Source organism: Heterodontus francisci, chromosome 16, assembly GCF_036365525.1.
Source record: "Heterodontus francisci isolate sHetFra1 chromosome 16, sHetFra1.hap1, whole genome shotgun sequence".
In the NCBI taxonomy this organism is placed as follows: Eukaryota; Metazoa; Chordata; class Chondrichthyes; order Heterodontiformes; family Heterodontidae; genus Heterodontus; species Heterodontus francisci.
Window position 1 is genome coordinate 84,908,248 of NC_090386.1, and position 23,621 is coordinate 84,931,868.

General features: G+C 43.3%; 1 protein-coding gene across 2 annotated transcripts in view; it reads right to left on the bottom strand.

The window, feature by feature from the left end:
• The window catches only part of LOC137378266 (transcription factor MafB-like), a 268,346-nt gene extending 258,458 nt beyond the window's left edge, over positions 1 to 9,888 (bottom strand). Inside the window, exons 1-2 of one of the 2 annotated variants that reach the window (XM_068048507.1) lie at positions 8,374 to 9,888; positions 6,764 to 7,782 (exon numbers count right to left, since the gene is read on the bottom strand). In XM_068048507.1, coding sequence (XP_067904608.1) covers positions 7,776 to 7,782; positions 8,374 to 9,287 — 921 coding nt within the window. In that variant the 5' untranslated portion in view covers positions 9,288 to 9,888 and the 3' untranslated portion in view covers positions 6,764 to 7,775. Of the gene's footprint in view, positions 1 to 6,763; positions 7,783 to 8,373 lie in introns of those variants that run through there. The other variant, XM_068048506.1, reaches the window with a different exon arrangement.
• Positions 9,889 to 23,621: the final 13,733 nt, after the last annotated feature.

Genomic DNA, 23,621 nt, shown 5'->3' on the forward strand with positions numbered 1-23,621 from the left:
CACACCAGCCAGACATTGAGGGAGTGGAATCACTTTCAGTTCGAGTATAAGGCAGAGTTGACATGCGACGCCTGCAAAGCAATTTGCATGCAGTCAATGGTACCCTGCACTGTGGGGATGCCTGCAATCCTAGCGAAGCCACGATCTCGCTTCGCCTGCTTATCTCTGGCAAGAGGAAATGAAATTTAGCTAGCACTCAATGAATAGCAGTGACCTCAGTGACCTCCCTTACACAAGCATAGAACGGCAAGTTGCGAGATGTTGCAAATATCTCCAGCCCCACCCTGGAAGGTGCAGACAGATGAAAGATTATTGCCACAGTCACCTTCACTGGCAATGTGGTCCTCGCCTGCACTGAGGTTGCAGCAGGTGGTAGATTTCAGTAAGGACATCCTTACTGAAGTATAGACATTCCATTCATTGTTCCTCGCTGAGGTTCAGGCAGGAGAACTGCGCCCTGAACACCTGGGCAAATATGCCCTGCTGAGAGTCCTGCTCCTCCTCCTCTTCCAGCAGCTTGTCCTACTCTGTGTCGCTCCCTATCAATCTCCAAGTCATGCTGTAACCCAAGGGAAATGCCTGCTCATGCATCCATATCTGGAAGCTACTGGTTTATGCAGATTCCTTGAAGTCAGCAAATGTTCATCAGCACCCATCGTACCAAACCTGTAGGGTTTTGCAAATTGAAACAACTATTGAAAGCACCAAACACTTGTACACTCATGGCAACAGCCAGAAGAAATCAGTGAATAAGTAACCTGTAAGTAGCTGATGATCCCTTTAAATAGCACTGGAATGGGCTCCTCCAAGCTGATGAATGCTGTTCAGCTGTACGATAAAAAGCTGGCAGCTAAATTGTTAAGCTCCAAAATGGCAGCGTTGGCATTAAATCAGTGTTGAATGATAATTGACACATGATCTGACTGCTCTGCATATTTCCAGTGGATGCTCACAGCGCCTGCACTAACACCCTCATCAATATGGCATGATTCATCTCATAAGTGTGGGTGCGTGCCCCAAATGCCATTTTGGGGCTGTAAGGGCACTCATAGCACCAAACAAACAAAGCTAACGAGCCCCATTTCTCACCCTTCTACTCTGCCCCAACAATCTGCCTGAAGTTTTGTTTAGAAGAACAACCACTACTGCACATATGTGGTATTTTATTTCCCACAACAGGCATCTCTGCGGCATCCTGTGTGAGTGGCTTTGGCAATTAGTGCTTAATTGTGGGCAGTTTTCTGATGCAAATTGGCATCCACAAGAAACTTAGTTGAGGTTCTCCATATTGCATTTCAGTCAAGGCCTTTACCAAGGCAGTGGAGCGAGGAGATTCTCATCCCACCAGTCTGAACTGGTTTGAATGTCAGGACAGCGTGTTATGAGCACCATCCAATCCCTTAATTGTGAAAAATTTAGATGCCGTTATCTACTCAAATCTAAAAAGCAATCTTTGTGAATTGTGTCTGGTGTCATCTTAACAGCCAAAAAAAAAAGAACTCTGTCCGACTTTGCTTTCAAACCACCATTTACTGTCTCTTATTAAAACATGTTTCTTGGCCCAATTCCATGTGACCTGTCATCTGACTGAAAAACACAGTCTGCTACAAAGTTGTGAGTTTTTTATAAGACAAAGCTAACTGTCTTTTCTGTTGTTTTTTGCAATGAGTCAGTTGTATCTTCGATGTAAAGAAAACCACCAAAAACAAAATTTCACCAGCCTCACTCTGCTGATTTATTTCTGTTCACTCCCAATAACCATCCCACGCTGAGCGGATGGCAGGTGAGCTTGCATCTTATTTTAAAAAGGACCCACTCTAAGGTCTTTGCTCCAAATATTTTTTTTTCACTGGTGATTGTGAAGTTAAAGACACTTAGGCTGTTTAAATCTGTCATCATAGTTTTACAGACTGTAATATCCTCCTTCCACCTGCAGCCCCATTTTAAGGGTTCGAGAAGGGGGGCCTTCACCAGCACCTTGTCAAGGGCAATTAAGGATGGCCAATAAATGCTGTCCATGCTAGTGATGCCCATCTCTTAAGAATGAATTTTTAAAAACTGTTGACATGCCAATAAGTTTTGACTGTTGTAGTTGCTACCTGATAGTAGGGCATTCTTTCCCCGTAGTTTGATCCTCTTTGCAACATGCTAACTGCTGAGGACCAATGTGATAATGACGGAATATTTACAGCATTGTTATCGAATCAGATTAATGTATTTGATACTTTCTTTTTTCTGCAGCAAGTGCGGAAAACAAAACTTGTGTGCTCATTAAAAAATGCCATTAATGATCTTATCGGGTGAATCTGTGATGAAAGCAGTTTGTAAGCAAGGCTTAAGAGATCAGTTTACATGAATGCAGCATTGCATGGCAGTATGGAAAGAGAACGAATAGTTCCTTTCTAGGTGGAGTGGGGTGGTTGGGGGGGGGGGGGGTGGGGGAGGTGGAGAACGCATGAACTGCTTGAACTCAGTTTGCATCATATACGTGCACAAATTAATTCTGGCAGTTTAAAGCAGTAGTCAGTATGAACTTAATATGACGAGAGTCACACTGAAAAGTTTTATGTTGTAATGCCACAATAAATAATTAGAATGTGAACTTTTGCTCACTATTAGGGCAACATCCTGAGAATTTTGATGCTTACGTTTATACTGCACAGTGGGCTGCGTAAGTACTGCAAATTTTGCACATAATTGTCCCAAAGGCAATGAGAATTCCAGTCACTGAGTGGACTTGAGCAATGGCACATTACTTGCTGCAAACAACAAAATCACTTGCCCTATTTGTTATCACCAAAAAAACTACATTCACACACACATGCACATTCACTATAACAGCAGTGAGCAGTGCAAAATAACATAGTGAACTGTGCAAAATAACATAAAGTGATATAAAATGACTGTCAATCTTCACAGATGCAAGGGCCAATATGTCATTTTTTGAAAATTTTGGGGCATAGAATCAGAAGGAGGCCATTCGGCTCATTGTGTCTCTGCCAGCTCTTCAATAGAACTCTCTAATTTGACCCAATTCCCTGCTCTTTTCCCATAACCCTGCAATTTTTTCCTTTTTTAGTTTATAAGGTTAAGGGGTGATTTGATCAAAGTTTTCAAGATATTAAAGCAAGCAGATTGGGTAGAATTGGAGCAATTATTTCTGCTACTTCTTGGGGAGTCTTGGACTAAGGGGTATAGTCTAAAAATTAGAGCCGCACCTTTCAGGAGTAAAATTAGGAAACATTTCTTCATGCAAAATGTGGTAGAAGTTTGGAACTCTCTTCCACAAACAGCAATTGAAGCTAGATCAATTGCTAATTTTGAAACTGTGATCGATAGATTTTTGTTAGTCAAAGTATCCAGGGATTTGAGGTAAAGGCTGGTATATGGAGTTAGGTCACACATCAGCCATGATTTCATTGAATGGCAGAATAGGCTCGAGGATTTAAATGGCCTACTCCTATGGTCTGTTCCTATGTTCCTTTTCAAGTGTATATCCAATTCCCCTTTGAAAGTTATTATTGAATCTGCTTTCACCATCCTTTCAAGGAGTGCTTTGGAGATGATATTAGCAATGATTGGTGTTCCTGTTCTGTCCCACTTTAGATTGACCGTACAGTACCAAAGATCCAGCAAGTGCTTGTGTGCAGAGTGTTTCCCCATAGCTACTAAGCAAATGCAATGAACAAGGCAGGAAGAGCAACATATTCCCCCTTTATAGGTCAACTTAATTGTCAAAAAATAAGGAAGGGGTGGGATCTAAAGCTATGTGTGAGTCATTGATCTGTTTTAGTAGGCATGCGGGTCTCCATTTACTGCACATACTGCATGCGGTGAATGTTCGCGTGCAACATTTCCACTGTTGAGTGCGCAAGATATTTTATCCAAAACTCCCAAATGATTATTCAAAAAACCCTTATGTCCTTCAACGCCAAATGGAATTTCAAAGCATTAGGTTTTCATCTTTACACCAGGATGGTTAAATTACTATTTTGTAATTTAAACTCTGTAACACTCATTTGGAGTCGTTCCTGTTGATGTTCCCAATCAAGGGAAGATGTCACAGAAATGATGCTATGCAGAATGGACCAAGGCTTTCTGGGTAGTACTCCCACACACACTGGTGGAGTTGGTTGGTTAGCTATGTAAAACATAGAACTCAGACACATTGCACCAGCCCAGACCATTTGAATCTACTCACTCTAAACTGAGCACTTGCCCCTCAAAGCATATTTTAGGGTGCCTGACACTTTTGTTTCACATATTCTGTGTACATCAACCCACTCCCCCGATTCCCAGATAGCAACTGCCTTTACTGAACAATTTTAAATATTTGTAATAATAACTGACCCAAGCAGCGTTCCTTAGTTGAGATTTTGTTTACATTGTAATCAGTTTTTTAATGCATTTTGCATATATGAAACGAAATTGATGCCATTTTCTTTCTAGACTAAGATATGACTGCGAATTAAAATTTAGATTTAGAGCTGGAGGAATTAGGTTCAAATATAAATAGTTTTGTGCAAGTAGATGGTTGCACTGCTCTAAAATTGGCAAACAACATTTACTGATATGGCACATCTTTTAAGATGAAATGGCTCACCAAATCACCAGAATTAATATATGGCTACTTTTAAATAATTGATTCTTGTAATGTGAAACAATGCTTTCAATGTCATAGTATTTGTACATGGCTAATTTTATTAAAGGCAAAATATTAGTAAAGCAAAACATTGTTATAAATTGCCTTAACTACTGCTGTGTCAGCTATTCTGCTATGGTGGCTTTTTGACTTGAGCCTTTTTTTTTTGTTTCGCTTCCTATCATTGAAACCATTTGGCCCAAAGAAAGCATCCACTATTTTGCGATTTCTGTGACGGTCTTTTTTTTTTAAGAAATAATTTTACATTTGGTCTAAGTGTGACTCCGTCATTAGTACTGCTTTCTACATTCAGCTTTCAGTATCAGCCCCTAATGTTTTTGCACCGGAGTAGCGAGTCTCTTCTTGCTGAAGTCAGGGCCAAACGCTATCTCCGCTGAGTGATCCTGTGTATCTAGGATCAGTAATTTGACACTGGCAACTCCTGAAGAGATGCCCTGACCCTTCAGTGTCAAACACTAGTAACCAACCAGCTCGCTACAGCAAGTCAAGCAGACAATGTGCTGAAAACTCAGCCCAAAACAGCTGGGAATGGTTAGTTCACATCAACACCAGCTGAGGGGACTGATGCACTCTGCTAAATATCGTAGCATTTAATACACCCACTGTTTAGAGACGCCAAAAACACTCAATCTCCCAAATTGACAACTTCTCTTTTTTCTTCTCTATACTGTTCACTTTCATGTCTTCAAGCAGCGCTGTGGTTTGTGCACCAGATGGATTATGAAAGCAGTATAAAAATAATTTCTCCATAGCCAGATATTCACCACTAGCTAAGTATGTGTGTTTTTTATTAAGTTCGACTTTAGATGCATGGAGTTGCTGAATTTCAGTGTATAGCTTTAAAACCCAGAATGTTTTTGCAAAATTATTTTATGAACAGCCTACACACTTACCTGCTGACACAGTTTAAATTACCCATTTCTTTAAAAAAAATTAAGTCGTATGTTTAGCAAAATTGCAAAGGCTGGGTTTAAATGATCACTTTCTGAAGCATCAGCTATTTGCCACCTCTCAGATTTCTGCTACGATCAATGCATCCTGCTGAAATGCTGCCTACAAATGAATTTCATCCAATTTACAGCATTACACAGTAAAGAGGGCCACACGTCTCTTCACCATAACCTTGAAATGGTACCAAACACATGAAGTTTAAAGTTGCTGCAAACAGGGCAATGGAATGACAATGCAAGAATGTTAAGGAAGAAAAGCACTGCAGTGATTTTGTACATTATAATCCTATCTTTTTGCATTGGGACTTCGATTAAAGACAATATGCTTTATTGGCACTCAGCTAACTCCAGGGCAAACTGAATAACCTCTTGACTATTCCCACCATTAGAAACGTCCATTTCATAATGAAAATTAAAATTCATAATGGCTACAGATATGGCATAAACACCTCCTACATAAACGAACTCCGGCCTCTGAAAACTTTCCATCCACACAGTATTCAAACAGAATACAGCATGCTAAACATACCAAGGGGCTTTTCTTTCTATTTTCTTATTACTGTTGTTCAATTAGCCCCACTGTTTCATTCAATGCATGCATGAGAGGACATTAATATGCACTGGCAGTTCCCACAAACAATATTCCTCTCAAGCTTTCCCAAGCTAGCATGCAATAACTGGCACAGAATGCAGTTAAAAATCATCAAAATAACACTCAACCAGTAACTGTGCCCATTTACTGCAAAAAAAATCAAAATTTGAACTCTGTGCTTAAGTACTGGTTTTACAACAGCAAATATATCTAATATGTTACAGATTAAAGGCAATGATTTTCCCAGTGACATGAAAAAACAAATCTGCTATTGCTGTGGGATTTAAAGTATAATTCTTGGCATAGTGTCAGAGTGATTCTGAGTGCCAAATGTATGTTAAGGGTGTAGGCACCCAGAGTGATAATGGCAATAGGAGTGGAGATAACACATATGGGTATGTTACAGTAATAAAACAGATTTGAACTTATGTATGATGTAACACAATTTGACTGCGCTTCTTGACTTTTTTTGCACACTTGAATTTATTTTTCAATAATAAGCAAAACAAAGAAAAAAGATCAAGTGAAGGTGAGAATAAAAGACATCGGAGAAGCATATGTCAAAATAAATGCCATTTGAATGACTTTAATTAGCATATAATAGAAAAAAAACAGTCTTCACAGAACAAAAGAGAAAAGACAGAAACCATTTCTTTTTTTTTGGATAACACTACAATAGTCCAGATCGGAACAGATCATTGAAAGGCATTGTCATTCCCATAAGCTGTCTGCTTATGCTCTCTTCAGAATTTATGGGAGTAATTTTTTTGTGAGTAGTTAATGAATCTGAATGAGGTTGTTTCAATCACTACAGTCAATGTTTTATTTATCTCTCTCTTCCCGCCTTGCGAAAAAAATCACCCTTTAACAGTATTTAAAAAGTATAGACGCACAAATGCTGCCACGCCGTCCAGTTATATTCGTGTTAACTTAAATTATTATTCATGATTTTTTAAAAAAAAACTCAGGCGCCGTTTGCATCCGCTCAGCAGTGCGCAGTTTACAAAGAGAGTTTTCATTTTGGTCATATTGTCAGTGCTTCTTATTAGACACTGATTTTGCACAAAAAAAAGAGAATCCATACTATCTAGAATTAAAAAGTGTACAATTTAAAGCATCACTTTGGTGTAAAGAAGACTTTAGCCGACCAGATTGGCTAATGGAGCCTTCGTACACTGTCAGTAATAAAAATAGTTCCATTTCAATTTTTTAAAAAAACTTTAAAACATTCTCACTACAGTGACTGTATATTTTATTAGCAAGCGTTGGATTTACAACATACAGAACCGAAACTTGATCTTTTTCTCTCTCTCTCTCCCGATTGGCAGGGATTTAGGAAATTAACCGCATTTATAAAACAAATACAGCTTCCTACTGTGTGATAACAGTTTACAATTGGAGTATCCAAAAAAACTATTATACAAAAAAGTGTCATAGTCTTAAATTTGCTAAATTCTGAAACAATCGCCACTCATGTTCAGAGCGCCAGGTAAAATTAACACATTAATGGCACAAAAAATAAAGATTGTTGTTAATCTTGGTATATGTTCAGATCTGTCCGTTCCTTTTTTTAAATTCTGCAGCAACCAAAAGAAAAACAACAAAAAGGAAAAATAACCAAAAGAACAACAAAGAAGATGCGTTGAAGTTACAATGTTGGTTTCTGGTAAAGCGGAAAATTGCCCTCGACTTTCCCCTCCCTTCCCCTCCCCCTCCCCCCAGAAAAAAAAGATTTATTTTAAAAAAACACAGCCTGCTGAAATGGTTCAGTGCATATGGACACAGTTCTTGTTGCATTTATTTACAAGCTGTTATATTCGTCAGCTGAAAACAGAGGACTGCACAAACAGTAAAAAGTTCAACTATTCTGTGATAACTTCTTTCAAATAACACAAGCTAAGATCAACGCCATGCCGAATGGAAAGTAAACTGGTACAAAATAGAAATTATTACCATACATGTCCAGCATGCAGGATTAATATTTTTGTGTGTTTTAAATGCAGGTTTTCTGTTTTTCTCTATACATAACCAAAACAGGCAATACATGGATGGGGTATGTTGCAGATAGTTATCTCTCTCGCTCTCTCTTTCTCTCTCTCTAACAATTCTCAAGCAGGCATATGAATGGGGTGTTATAGATGAAGGATGGCAGGCGCTTGGGGACTCACATGAAGAAATCTGGAGACGGTGGGCTGTCGCTGCTGGAGCCAGCCTCTCTGAAGCCATTGCTAGCGAGTTTCTCACACTTGAGTTTGTAGGCATCTCGCTCCCTCATCAGCCTGGCCACCTCTTGCTTGAGCTGATCTACCTGCTGGATGAGCTGCGTCTTCTCGTTCTCCAGCAGGTGTTTCTGCTGCACCCGTTTGTACCGGCAGGACTGCGCGTAGCCCCTGTTTTTCAGGGTTCTCCTCTTCTGCTTCAGGCGGATCACGTCGTCCTTGGAGAAGCCTCTGAGATGCCTGTTGAGCTCCCGCACCGACATGCTGACCAGCTGCTCGTCGGAGAACCTGTCCTCGGCGTGCAGGCTCTGGTGATGGGGCGAGCTCTGGATCTGCTGCGAGGCCGAGGAGGTAGAGGAGGCCGGGGAGCTGTGCTGTTGGTGGTGGCTGTGATGCTGGTGGTGGGCATTGGCGTTGCCCAGCTCGTCCGGGTTCACCCCCTGGTACTGGTGGTGATGGTGGTGGTGGTGGTGGTGATTCCTGAAGCCATCGTAGCCTTGAAGCTGCTGCTGGACGGCGTGGGCGCTGCCGATCAGGGCTTCCACTGCGTCCTCTGGGGTGAAGTTTAAAGCCTCCGGGTTCAGCTGCTGGTAGTTGTTGGTCATCCAGTAGAGATCTTCCAGGTGAGTCTTCTGCTCGGTGGGGCTGAAGCTTGGAGAAGAGGGCACCGAGCTGCAGGGGGTGCTGATAGGCGTGGAGGAGACCGAGCCTGTGGGCTGGAGGCGGGTGCAATGCCTGACAGAGCGGTCCGTGCCCAGGGGCTCCTTCTTCACGTCGAATTTCATCAGGTCAAAATCATTGACATACTCCATGGCAAGCGGGCTGGTCGGCAACTCTGTATTAATGGCCAGCTCTGTAGTCATCGCTTTCAGTCTGTTCTGGATGTTGCTGATACTTTAAAGTCCCTTGTCTTGTTGCCTTGTTTGTTTCTTTTCGCTTCTTTCGCCTGTCCCTCTGTGCTCTCTGTCCCCCACAGCTTCTCTCCACGGACTCTCTCAGTGAGTAAAACTTCTCGGAATGGCACAGTGCACACGGAGAGAGAGAGTCTTGCTGGCTCGCTTTGCCTTGTCACGACGTTAGTGATCCCTCTTTAAACTGGCTGGCATTAAGAAATCAGCCGCCGCCGCTTTTCAGAGCTTGCTGGAAGCGAGGTGAGAAAATAAAACCAAAAGGGGGACATTTAAAAACAAACAAAAAAAAATGCACAAGGATTGAGGGAGGGGAGGGAAAGAGGGAGGAAAGTGCCCGGGCTTTGCCCTCAATGTTGCAGAGCCCGGTGCAAGTTGTACGTCCTGTCCTCCCGGAGCAGATGGAGTAAAGCGAGAAGCTCCCGATTGCAGAGCCGGAGACTTTGCTGCTTCTGCTCCAGCTCAGCGCTGCCTCTCTGCAAGGGGAACAAAAATAAAATACATTGAAAAAAAAATCACCCACAGCCAATCTGCTGCTGATCAGCCAGCTTTTAGCACAGATTGCAAATCTTTTTTACAGTATATACACCCCCCCGGCACACGTCACCCCCCCCCAGGAGGCGGGGCTCACGCCGCTCTCCCCGCCAATCAGCGCCTCCACAAGGCGGAATTAGCATAATAGGATAGAAACAAGGGAAGTGGAGTTTGACAATTAGAGCCAATCAGCTGACAATCAGCTGGACAGCAGAGTGCTGCCAACCCAGCCATTCCCCCTCCCTCCAGCCCATATACACAACCCCCACCCCTCCCCATATACACAGGCACCCCTCCCCATATACACTGCCCCCCTCCCGAGATACACAGGCTCCCCTCCCCATATACACAGGCTCCCCTCCTCATATACTGGGCCCCCCGCCCCATATACATAGCCCCTCCCCATATACACAGCCCCTCTCCCTCCCCATATACACAGCCTCCCCTCCCCATATACGTAGGCTCGCCTGCCCTCCCCAACCCTTATACACACCCCTCTCAATACACACAGCCCCTCCCCTTATACCCAGCACCCCTCCCCATTTACAAGCCCCTCCCCTACACACAGGCCCCCACCCCATATACTCAGCAGCCCCCTCCCCATATATACATGCAGCCCTCCCCACCTCTCCCCATAGATACAGCCCCTCCCCTCCCCATATACATAGGTTCCTCCCCACCCTCTCTCCCACCCAGCCCATATACAAAGCCACTCCCCCCCCCCCCCAAATACACAGCCTCCTCTCCATCACCCCCTCAGCGCATATACAGAGGCTTCTCTCTACCCAGTACCCAACACCCTACCTCCCACCCTCGCTCCCCAGGTCTATTTACAAAGCCTCCTCTCTTCCCCAACCGCCATCCTACCTACAGAGGCTCCCCTCCCCCCTACACACTGACCAGATCTTACAATATTCACTGTTATTTCTCACTCCAGCACTTTTTACTCTCCGTGTTCTCATTTTTTTTACCTTTGTCGTACATATACACCTCCTCCTCATATGCACAGCCCTTCCCCTCCACATATACACCGAATATTCTCTTACTGCACATCTCTCTGATTCTGACTTTCTCTGTCCTACTCTCTGCTTTAATCTTTCTCGATCTCTGTTATCTTTCTTTCTGACTTTCTCTGTGTTGCTCTTTTTATCTTTCTCGTTCTGCCTGTTCTCTCTTCTCGTTTTTTTCTTGATCGCTGGTTTTCTTTATCTCTGTCTGTCTTCTTGCCTTCACTTCCCTACCTTTCGTTATCTTTCTCTGCCTTTCCAAATATCTGTCTTCCTACCTTTCCTTTTCCTCCCTAACATTCTCCTTCCTCTCATTCTCTCACCCTTTCACTCTCTGACACCTTGCTTTCTCTTTTTTTGTCTATCCCGTCTTCCTTACACTCTCACACTCTCCACCTCGCTAACACTAAACCAGACACCACATTCGGCCGTGCAGCCCCTTCCGTGATATCCTGTTATTTTTTGAATTACTGCAAACGTTGGGCTCTGACACGACGTTTGAATCCAGACTGACCGAGACCAGTGACAGCGTGGAGATTGATGTCGGCCAGGTCGCTATGTTTATAGCTCGCTGTCCTGAAGCCAAGTGCAGTATTTGCTCTACAAGAGAGAGAGGGGGGAAAAGCCGTGCGTTCAAAAGTTGCTTACACGAAAGGTCGAGACCCAGCGCGTTCTGCAAAGGTAAAATCCAGACCTGTAATCATTGTAAATTAATATCTAAACTCAGATAATAAAATCCCCGTGATATTCCCGTGCAGTAATGTTAACCAATTTACACCATTCCTAAAATATACTTTAGAATTTAGCTTCAGAGAAAATCGTTACTTTGTACCAGGTGGATCGATGCTGTTTTCTCTATCGTTAACAATTATTCGCCTTTTTTCCCAGGATACTGGCAGTAAAATATAGCCTGCAGGTTCACCCCTTTGTGCAATATTTATTGTAAATTAAAGTACAAGAAAATCAAAGCCGTGATTGGCTGCTCGTTCCTTGTCCAAATACATCATGCATCTGTACTTGGGTGGAACTCTGTATGGATCAGTCTGACTGGACTGGGATGTTTCAAAGCGCACACGCACACACACACACACACATATACAAGGAAAGCTCTACAAAGTGCGACCCCATGTGTTCATTTCAGAGCACAGGGAATGGGACGAGAGCAGAAAACCAGCCAGCGACAGAAGGGACAGAAACCGTTACCGTTCTCACCACAACCCGGCAGACATTCCTTACCATTACTGCCAGAAAGCCAGTTTTAAAACAATAATTTCAGGGCGGGCAGAGAGCCGCCGTACCGAAGCAATTTTCAAAATCACAGAAGTTAGACTGGTCGGTGTATCAGCTACTGATACCGAACGTCATTTTAAATACTAATGGATACGCCAACACAAAACAATTGTTTCCATCCAGCACATGACTACCTCCAGAGGTATTCGGTTCGACGACATCTAGTTATACCTCTGCATTATCTACTGATTAGAGCAAGTGTTCATCCAAGTTGTGTCTGACTTGTCTCTAAAGTAGCTAGTTACAGGTAGTATATGAACCATCTCTAATGATCTCTGTATTTTCTGTACCAATGATCTATTTATATTTTATATTTATAGATACAGTATCTCTGGCTATGCAATAATTTGCGTAAACGAGATCCAGAGTGCCTACCCAAAAATATCTGCTGGAGCCACCGTCCATCTACCTAGGTCTCTCTACATCTCCACCTTTTTTTCGTTAGATATATCAACCTTGCTGTTGTATATATGACAACGAATTCCCAGCTTTTTCCGCATTGCTAGGTTTGCTCGATGTACCTTGATCCTGCTCCCTCTCACCACTAGTTTAAGTTATTAAAGACAGCCAGGGGCATGTATTGTTTTAACCTTAGGTCTGCTTGTTCTGTGTAAAAAAATACAGCGAAGGGAAGGTGGGTGCAATTATAACACGGCCTCTGATGAATGTGTAGAGCGTTTGCAGCATCCGTGTGTTCCGTCATTGGCACTTTTAAACTTTCAACCTGCTACCCCGGTCGTCTTCATGCATTTCCTGGGCGCGAATAGCGGGCCATTTATTAAAGAATCTACTGACGAGGTTCCTGATAGTTGTGCAGCAATAAAACGTCGCTTTATAGCTCAACACCGGACAGAGAAAACATCTAACGCGCCAATATTTTTTTTAAGTTTCAAACAATATCCCCACAGTTAGAAGCGATGGCATGTGTTAGTTGAGGTTATGGTGTATATAGACATCATTCATTTCGTGACACATTGGCCGAGTTACTGCATTGTTCTCGAAATGCAAGTGCTGAAATTAAGGTGGATATTAAACAAAGATAATTGAAATCCATTTGTTGCTATTTACCGATTTCATCCCATTCTCAACAATCGATATTTTAAGTCGAGAGAGATATTGTCTTCATCCCCAAATCAAATAATCATCTATCATAGATAGAAATACACAGACAGTTTTATTATTTAGACTTTTTTTAAAAAAAAGACCATCAGTTCGAACAAAAGGAAATATTCAATATAAATTTTAGGTTACTTTCCTGGGATTAATAAACTTTATGTCGGCCGACTGAAAAAAAACAAGTTGTGTTAACCGCCAATTTTAGCCGATTTAAGATGGGATGTCAAGGATTAAAAATGCGTTCCACTGGAACCCCCGTGAGTTTCTGACTTTTTCTCCCTCTTCTGACAACACGGGCTGGGACCTAACGAGCCCCACAATGACAAGGGACAGGGCCTCTGACAACAGATTTTACCGCGGAAAATTCCTCCCTAGCTCCTGTCTGGGACGATACAAATGGTGTTAAAACCAATTTAAAAGTTCCAAAAAACCGCTCTTTAAAATAATGATTACACGTGGGGAAAAAAAACCATCGACATAAACTCTCGTTGTTACCCGAGCGAATTTGGAAAACAAATCTATTGGCGATTTTGTTGCCACAGATGTTTCGTGCAAGCTATAATTAAATGGAAAAACGATATTAATGAATCTTTCTTCATTTGAAGCCCTCGATCGTACCTTGTTTACAGAGGGTGTTAGATGTAACTCGGATTGCAGGAGAATCCGCTGGATTACAGATTTTTCCCCCTCACAAAATTATTTTGACTAATGCTTTGTAAATATTCCCCGCCCCCCTTCCCCTCCCCGTTGCTCCAAGAGCCGCATCCAGCCCAGGGGCTCTCCTTTCGCTCAGCCGCTGGATCCAGGTCCCTGGCTCTGTTTATTCGAGGTGTACAGAGGGACATTATGCGGGTTTGGGATGATCGCTCTCCCTGGAATCGGTTGTCACGATTTAAATATCTAAATAAATGTATAGGCCGATAAATATATTTCTACACACACATATATATTACACTAGATGACAGGAGTGATGATACGCGTACCCAGAGGACATGAATTATAAGGACACTCTCTCTAGGAATGAAAGGAAGAGAAGGAACATTTCACCCTTTGACTGTATAATGAGCTTCGAGACGAACAGGGTTAAGGGGATTAGACAGAAGCGTATAGATGGAAAGGGCTTTGATGATCTATAGAGACAGAAAAGAAAGGATGTACATAGTCATCGATAGACAGATTTAGACCGTGCTAAATTTGGTTAATATTGGGTTATTGAAAGACAGAACGAGGAGCTACTTTACAAGGAAATCATCTTTCATATACAGACCGTATAATTTGCTTACAACCCATTGCAAATTGGTTCGGTTCTGACCAAAATAGAAATCACCTGCAGGTTTGATAGAGATCTAAGAGCCTCCCACCCTTCCCTCCCCAAGCTCTGGTCTGGGGTAATGAATAGGAGCCCAGAGCAGGGCTTTGGGAACTTGCGGGTAGCACACTCCACACCACCTCACCCCACCCACTTCCCCTCCGTCCTCCTCACTCCCTGTGTCACAGATTCACACATAAAAAAAAAACATACAGCGACGTGTACACATACATGCTGACAACACTGGAGACACATATATACCGGCAGTCACTCCTATTCGTCGCATACATATGTTAGATAACAGAAACAAACGTACAGTAACACACAATCTTCTGCACATACACACATGCAAACACACACACACTCTCACATGCAGATACACTGAGCACCCTTCCCCCCCCCCCCACCCCACCCCCACAACACTCATCACAAACTCTGAAACACATAGGTACAGAAACACTGCCACAGGAAAATAACACCCTCGCTCGCAGGTTACCCAACCACAGCACACATGCTCCCACATATGTGAGAACACCCACGCACTGTCACTAATGTACCAGTTTGTCTGATATTTACAGCAACCATCAGATTGTTCACAAAGCGCTTTGGTGGCAAAAGTTTAGAGGACTGGTAATCAGACAGAAATCATGAGTAAACCAAGCCGTTTTCTCACTTAGGAGACTTTTGGTTGATAGAACAGGGCAGGGTGGGGAACTGATGATTGTTCCCACTAAATATCGGATTTCAGCACAGATATAATCACAGGGGAAGGCATATGGACGAGCCTGAGTTTCGAATTAACATCTGCAAAGAACAGGGCATCTAGTTAATACCGAATACACTTTAACCCTTCCGAATGTTCCACTGTCAAATCTCACTCATATCTCTCCTCTTCACACAAGCTAAACATTCCGGATCTGTTACAAACTCCCAGTGTCCAAAATCTTAAAAAGACGTCTTATTTATTCTAAACAATCTTTCAAATTAACGGAAATACAGTTAAATACAGGCGTGAAGCGCTATTTTTACCTGACTATTTACACACGCGTGGGAGAAGTTAGTTTTATTTAGTTCCCAGTTTTGCTTTAAATATGGGTTTAAGATGCCCGAATATACCACAAAACAAAGCCAGTTTAAGCGGAGCATACACTAACATAATGTGTTGATCCTGTCCTCGGTATTTCGTAAAAAAAACGGGAAAGGACATAAAATGCAGGGGGGGGGGGGGGGTGGGAGGAGAATGGGAAAATGAGAAACAGAAAAGAGAAGGAAAAGGGGGGCATTGAGAAGGGCAAAGCAAGGGAGAGGCAAGTGAGTAAGAGAGAAGCGATAGAGTGCGCGGGGAAAAGAGCAAATGAAGGTGGCGGGGTGGGGGAATTCGGCCGATCGGTGTTTAGATTTATTGTGTTGTAAGTGTTTTCCGGAAAGATGATCTATTTAATAATTCATCGCATTTTTATGCAGGCACGTTGCGCTGCAGGACATCCCTCTTGCGTCCTCATAGAAGCCCGTTAGGCAATTGCTGCACCAATGAGCCCCTGGTGCCTGGGGTTGTTCACATCCAACACGGGGTGAGGGTGGGATAGGAAAAGGACGGCTGGTGGATTTTACCGTAAACTTGGATATTTTCTAAACATCTTTGAACTCAAGTCTCCTATAGTAGAGATTACTGTTTAATTTCACACATATCACCACTACATCTGTGTCTTGTTTCTGTGCTGTGGTTATTTTCTGTACGCAATAAATGCAATCCTATATTGACTGCAATAAAGAATATCCAATTGCAAATGTCCTTTAAAAAATAGGCAATTATTTTACTGACTTCTAACCATGGAAAAGAGAGAGAGAGAGAGAGATTCCCGCTCTGTACATGTATCCTGGTTGTATAATAAGCCCTCTGGAGTTGTATGTTTTAATGCTCTTTATTACTGTTATCTGAATAACTTAGAATCATTTTCCAACCCTGACTGACGACTGCCCAGTGAAATGGGAGGGATTCCTTCCTACAGTTCCAAGTCAGTCTGCACAAGGACTCAAGGGGTCGGCGCCCCTTCCCCAAGATTCGCCTTTCACTTTGGTTCAGCTGATTTTTTTTTTGTCCTGCCATGTACTTTGGCGTTTTTTTTTTAAATTTCCGCAACGAAAACAGCATTTATTTGAAAAGTGAGGATTTGCATATTGCTGAAACCTGCATTTTAGCAGATCAGCTAAAGAGGGCCGCCTTGAGTCAGTTCACCGACGAGGGGCGGGTGCGGGGGATGCATCCGGATCTGAAATGTGCAGGGGATTCACATCAGGTGTTTATTGTATGGTCTGTCCCAGCAGTTTTCTGGGATGCTCCTGCATCGCCATCCTGTCACCACCCCCCCCCCCCCCCCCCCACCTCGCCATTAGCCCTGGGCCAAGGAGCTGCTTGCATGGGGGAGGAATTTTCCTCTGAAATGCCAACGGACTAAACCGTTCCGTGGGCTCTCTGCTGATCTGGCGCAAACATGCGACCAGTGGAAACGACGAACAAAATACATGTCAGGGTAGTACGAGGGATAGGAATTAATTTTGAAAAACGAACGACTAAACCGTCCCTTCATCCCAACAAATGCAGCAGACACGGGATCAAAGCGGTACAAGCCAACCCTAAATGCATTTCACAAAGGTTATGAGCTGCAAATCAACCCCCGTCCTCGTCATTCTACAGAAGCCCATGTGGCCATTTGAAATGGGTTAAATTCCCCTTTTAAGTGGAAACAAGAGGACAGTCGTTTCTCTTCGAAATTGACGATTGGCTAACGAAATTGCATTTTCGCAAGTCGCACTTTCCAAAGCTTCCACCAATTGCGCCTCGTCTGTTAATTGGTCGTTAATTACGTGGGGGATTAAACAGGCATACTCCCGACTTTATTTAGGAAGGAGCGCGGGTTGGATACAGGAGCCTAGATTCTCAAATTGGCTTGTAAAACTTGTAGTTACACTCAGAAATTAACTCATCGAAAAAATGTAGGCTACGATTTCTGAGAATGAAATTTCATGAACAGGTCGTTAACTAGAAAGGCGAACGGGCATTTATTTTGTTAAAGGGAGTATTGCACTTGTTGCTTGCAGTATGACCACTGAATTTAATGTATGCTGTTATAATTTAGCAATGATTGCGCAAAGTTGCAACGGAACCCTAAACTCTCAATCAATGTTGTACTAATTAATGTGTATGAAATAAAAAAATTCAGCGAGCACAGCCCAAGTAACAATGTGAATCACTGAAAAATCATCGAAGTTTGGCATTTGTGCAAACCACGAGCGAACCACACATTTACATTGTATGGCTGCTCTGTCAGGATATAAGATCACGCAGTGAAGTTATCTTTAAATTTCACTTTAATAGTCCAGTAAGTTGAAATTTCTGACATACACCGAATCAGCAATTTAACCCAAATGGGAATCACGATCAAATACATTTTCTTTCCTTTTGATGTTGGCTGCAACTTTCATCTTTGACCCCACACCTCCTTTTCTAGATAAGTTCATTTTGCCTCGGTCTCTATCATGTAAATGTCCAGACTCCCTGTTCTTATCTTTGTACAACAGATACCCTTTCATACTAATAGTCCAAGTGAGATCACATTCAGATCAGCCCAGGACAGTCAGGGAGGATCTCAGCAGAATGTCCGTTCCTCACTCTCCAATACCTCAGCGAGTGGGCTATTCAACTGCAGGACCATTCGCATCTACATATGATCCTGCTTCCACTCAGTGTTCATCCATTGGTGCATTCAGAAAGTCACAAGATATTAGTAAAAGCAAGGAACCTGGTTGGTTCTCCTCAGCCTCCATTCAAAGATGCTGAGGCCATTTGGCAGCAAGTAACTTTGTGCTGTTTGCTTTCATGTTTCGGCTCAGACAATTGGAGCGGATAAGATTTATTTTTGATAAAGCATGGTCACTGATTGAAAATACAATGAAATGACAAGTGGTGAAATTATTTACTGTAAGGCACAGAGGAAAGGATCACATTTCCCCCCATAAAAACATAGGCTTGAATTAGAAGAGTTTAAGCAGGTCTGTGTTTCCACAGTACTAAAGACAAAATTTGTGTGATAAGCACACCTCAAACATATTACTAGAGCACAGGTGTAAATAAGCCTCCAGTACCACACATTTACTCTGGGAGCTTCCCTGACCATGCCACCAGGTTTATATGTAAGCTTAGTCAACCCTGCAATTGTTCTGTATGTACACCAGGTACAATGTGGCATTTTAGGTGTCAGCAGTGGCTCAGTTGGTAGTGCTCTTGCCTTTGAGTTAGAAATTCATGGCTTTAAGTCTCAATCCAGAGGTTTGAGCACACAAGCTGGAATGACACTCTGGTGCTGCACTGTCAGAGGTGTTGTCTATCAGACAAGTCATTAAATATGTACTGCTTTTGGTGAATCTAATTTGAAGAACAGCAGGGACATTCTCCCTAGTGTCCTGCTCAATATGTAACCTTCAACCAATATTTCTTTTTTTTTTAGAGATACAGCACTGAAACAGGCCCTTCGGCCCACCAAATCTGTGCCGACCATCAACCATCCATTTTGTACTAATCCTACATTAATCCCATGTCCCCTACCACAACCCCACAATTCTCCTACCACCTACCTACACTAGGGGCAATTTACAATGGCCAATTTACCTATCACCTGCAAGTCTTTGGCTGTGGGAGGAAACCGGAGCACCCGGCAAAAACCCACACGGTCACAGGGAGAACTTGCAAACTCTGCACAGGCAGTACCCAGAACTGAACGCGGGTCGCTGGAGCTGTGAGGCTGCCATGCTAACCACTGCGCCACTGTGCCGCCTGCACGATATCTTCAAAAAAATTATGTGAGAATGATCACATTGCTGTTTGTGGGGCCTTGCTGTGTGTAAAACTGCCACATCTCCTATGTTACAGTACTGACTGCACTTTCAAAGTATTTCATTGGCTGCAAAACATTTTGTAACATCCTGAGCTGTGAAAGGTGCTATATAATGAATGCTTTTCCTTCCTTCTTATACCCCATCCTATGTATACTGAGTCGAACACAAGCATTTCATGCCCCTTTAATATTGACAGTGAGTATTGTGCAGGCATTGTCCCATGCTGCAAGGCATTCATACAGCTGCACATAAAATTCAGTGGAGCTGCAACAGGAGTAGGCATGGTATGGATACTATCTGTTCATATATATCTACTAAACATTTCATAAAATATTTTATATAATTGCACTGAAATCTCTATCTTGTGGAAAAGAATCTCAGTTCATAAGCCATTGATTTTAATTTTATATGATGCTCAAGTAAAGGGAAATATAAACCGATGATGCTGGACTCTCTTCTGTGTGGGATGTTAATGCAGCATCATCAGCAAAGAGGAGTTCCCTGATGAGGACTTTCTGTACTTTGGTCTTCGCTCTAAGATGGGCAAGGTTGAACAACCTGCCATCTGATCTTGTGTGGAGGAAAATTCCTTCTTCTGAAGACTTGAACACATGTGCGAGCAGCAGGGAGAAGAAGATCCCAAACAGTGTAGGTGCGAGAACACAGCCCTGTTTCATGCCACTCAGGATAGGAAAGGAGTCTGATGAGGCACTGCTATGCTGAAATGTGCCTTTCGTATTGTCATGGAATGAGGTGATGACACTTAGTAACTTTGGTGGACATCTGATCTTTGCTAGTAGTCTGAAGAGACCACGTCTGCTGACAAGGTCAAAGGCTTTGGTGAGATCTATGAAAGCAACGTAGAGGGGCATCTGTTGTTCGCGGCATTTCTCCTGGAGCTGGCGAAGGGAGAACAGCATGTCAATGGTGGATCTCTCTGCTCGAAAGCCGCACCGTGCCTCAGGGTAGACTCACTCAGCCAGCTTCTGGAGTCTGTTTAAAATGACTCAAGCGAAGACATTCCCCAATATGCTGAGCAGGGAGATTCCATGGTAGTTGTTGCAGTCACTGCAGTCACCCTTGTTCTTATAGACAGTGATGATATTGGCATCGCGTATGTCCTGTGGTGCTGCTCCCTCATCCCAGCACAGGCAAGGCAGTTCATGGAGTGCTGAGAGTATAGCAGGCTTGGCACTCTAGATTATTTCAGGGGTAATGACGTCCTTTCCAGAGACTCATTGACAGGATTGCGGCTGCCTGCAACGAATTTGGCCTAATCATCAGCCTCAAGAAAACGAACATCATGGGTCAGAATGTCAGAAATGCTCCATCCATCAATATTGGCGACCACATTCTGGAAGTGGTTCGAGAGTTCACCTATCCAGGCTCAACTATCACTAGTAACCTGTCTCTCGATGCAGAAATCAACAAGCGCATGGGAAAGGTGCCTGCTGCTATGTCCAGACTGGCCAAGAGGGTGCGGTAAAATGGTGCACTGACACGGAACACAAAAGTATGAGTGTTTCAAGCCTGTGTCCTCAGTACCTTGCTCTACGGCAGCGAGGCCTGGACAACGTATGTCAGCCAATAGCAACATCTCAACTCATTCCATCTTCGCTGCCTCTGGGGAATCCTTGGCATTAGGTGGCAGGCCCGTATCTCCACCGCAGAAGTCCTCGAGGCGGCCAACATCCCCAGCATATACACCCTACTGAGCAGCGGCGTTTGAGATGGTTTGGCCATGTGAGCTGCATGGAAGATGGCAGGATCCCCAAGGATGCATTGTACAGTGAGCTCGTCACTGGTATCAGACCCACTGGCCGTCCATGTCTCCGCTTTAAAGACGTCTGCAAACGCGACATGAAGTCCTGTGACATTGACCACAGGTCGTGGGAGTCAGTTGCCAGTGATCACCAGAGCTGGCAGACACCATAAAGGCGGGGCTAAGGAGTGGCGAGTCGAAGAGACTTAGCAGTTGGCAGTAAAAAATACAGAAGTGCAAGGAGAGAGCCAACTGTGTAACAGCCCCAACAACCAATTTTCTCTGCAGCTCTTGTGGAACAGTCTGTCACTCTAGAATTGGCCTTTATAGCCACTCCAGGCACTGCTCCACAAACCACTGACCACCTCTAGGTGTTTACCCATTGTCTTTTGAGACAAGGAGGCCAAAGAGAAAGAGAGAGATGCTGGACTACACAGTAGACCCATCAGCATCTGAAAACAGAATTATTAGGTTAGTGTTTCACATTTAAACCCTCTGGCACCAAAATTAAATCTTGTGTCCCCTTATTTCTTGGGTATGAAACAATGGTATGGGTGTCCACTTTCTCAGGACTGTTACATTCCCTAAGGGTACCTTTGGCTTGGCTGATATTCAGTTGTCCCAGGCAGCCAGTTTAAACAGGAATTGTTACTTTTAAAGTGAAGAGCTACAATTCTTATCTTACATTATGCTAATATGCACTGAAAAATTGACAATGAGGAAATTGAGTAGTGCAAATAATAGAAGAAGAATATTAAAGACTTATTAACTGCTTGTTAAAGTCATATTTATTTAAGTGTGTTGGAAAGAAACAATTGAAGCTTTTCTCAAGAGTTGAATACGTTTGGAAAGGGTAACATTTTCATCTAGTCAGACCCTGCGGTAGTTTTCAAATGGAGCTTTCTGATGGGTTCTTTCGGAACAACAGTGTAAGTTCAACGATAACTGATTTCAGCTGCTTTGCCACCAGACTTCTCGGGAGACTTTTGGCTGGAGTCAGTTACCATGGCACATACTGCAATATTGGGAATATCACTGAAGATCCATACATCACTGGTACATCAATTTCAGCAGTGATAACCAGCAGTAGAAGCAAGGGCAGTTTGCATTGTACCAGTTGGCTCAATTCTCTGAAATTAAGGATATGATTGACTGCATACTCATAGCAATTCGAGCACCTGAACATGATACAGGGCAGTACTTCATTTAAATGTCTTTCTACCCCCTCCTCTTAGTAGCACACTCTTTCATTGAATGATGTATCTAGCTCTTTCAAAGAGTTGACACAGGCATGATGGGCTCAATGGCCTCCTTAAATGCTGTATGATTGCATAAAATGGTCAGATAATGTGCATCCAAACCTGAATATCTTATACAAAAACAAAATACTGCGGATGCTGGAAATATTCAGCAGGTCAGGCGGCATCTGTGGAGAGAAAAACAGGTAAAACATTTTGGGTCTGTTTTCGAGTTTGGCATGACGCTGAGCTCTTCTTCCACGGCCTCCGTCTCCATTCCCATTCCTTTGGCCAGGAGTCATTCCCCCCACTTAGTGGACCCCTCCCTTTGGCTTCTTACCCTCCCTCGATCATTGAGAACTGCTGGCACAACATAGATCTTTTCAATTTCTCTGCTTCCCTCTCTCATTCCAACCTGTCTCCCTCTGAACTTGCAGCACTTCGTTCTCTCAGGTCCAAACCTAACATCATCATCAAACCCATTGACAAGGATGGTGCCATTATTCTCTGGTGACCTCCACCTATCAGAGGCCAAATGCTAACTCTCTGACACTTCCTCCTACCTCTTCCTGGACCATGACCCCACTACCAAACATCAAGCCATTGAATCCAGGACTGCCACTGACCTATCTCCTCTGGAGATCTTCCGTCCACGACCTCCAACCTCATAGTTCCCCAACCCCTTACAGCCCGCTTCTTCCTCCTTCCCAAAAATCTACAAACAAGGTTGCCCTGGTAGACCCATTGTTTCAGCCTGTTCCTGCCCCACTGATCTGATTACTTCCTATCTCAACTCTATTTTTACTTCCCTTGTCCAGTCTATTCCCACCTGTGCCTCTTCTGATGCCCTCCATCACTTCAACACTTCAACCTTCTCAAGGGCAAATCGGGCTGGGCAATAAATTCTGGCCTAGCCAGCGACGCCCACATCCCATGAATGAATAAAAAAAGTTTCCAATTTCCTGTCCCTCACTTTCTCCTATTCACCATGAAAGTCCAATCCCTCTACGCCTCCATCCCCCACCTGGGTGATCTGAGAGCTCTCCAATTCATCCTAGAACAGAGGTTCAACCAGTCCCCATCCACCAGCACCTTCCTCCACCTGGTTGAACTTGTTCTCACATTGAACAACTTCTCCTT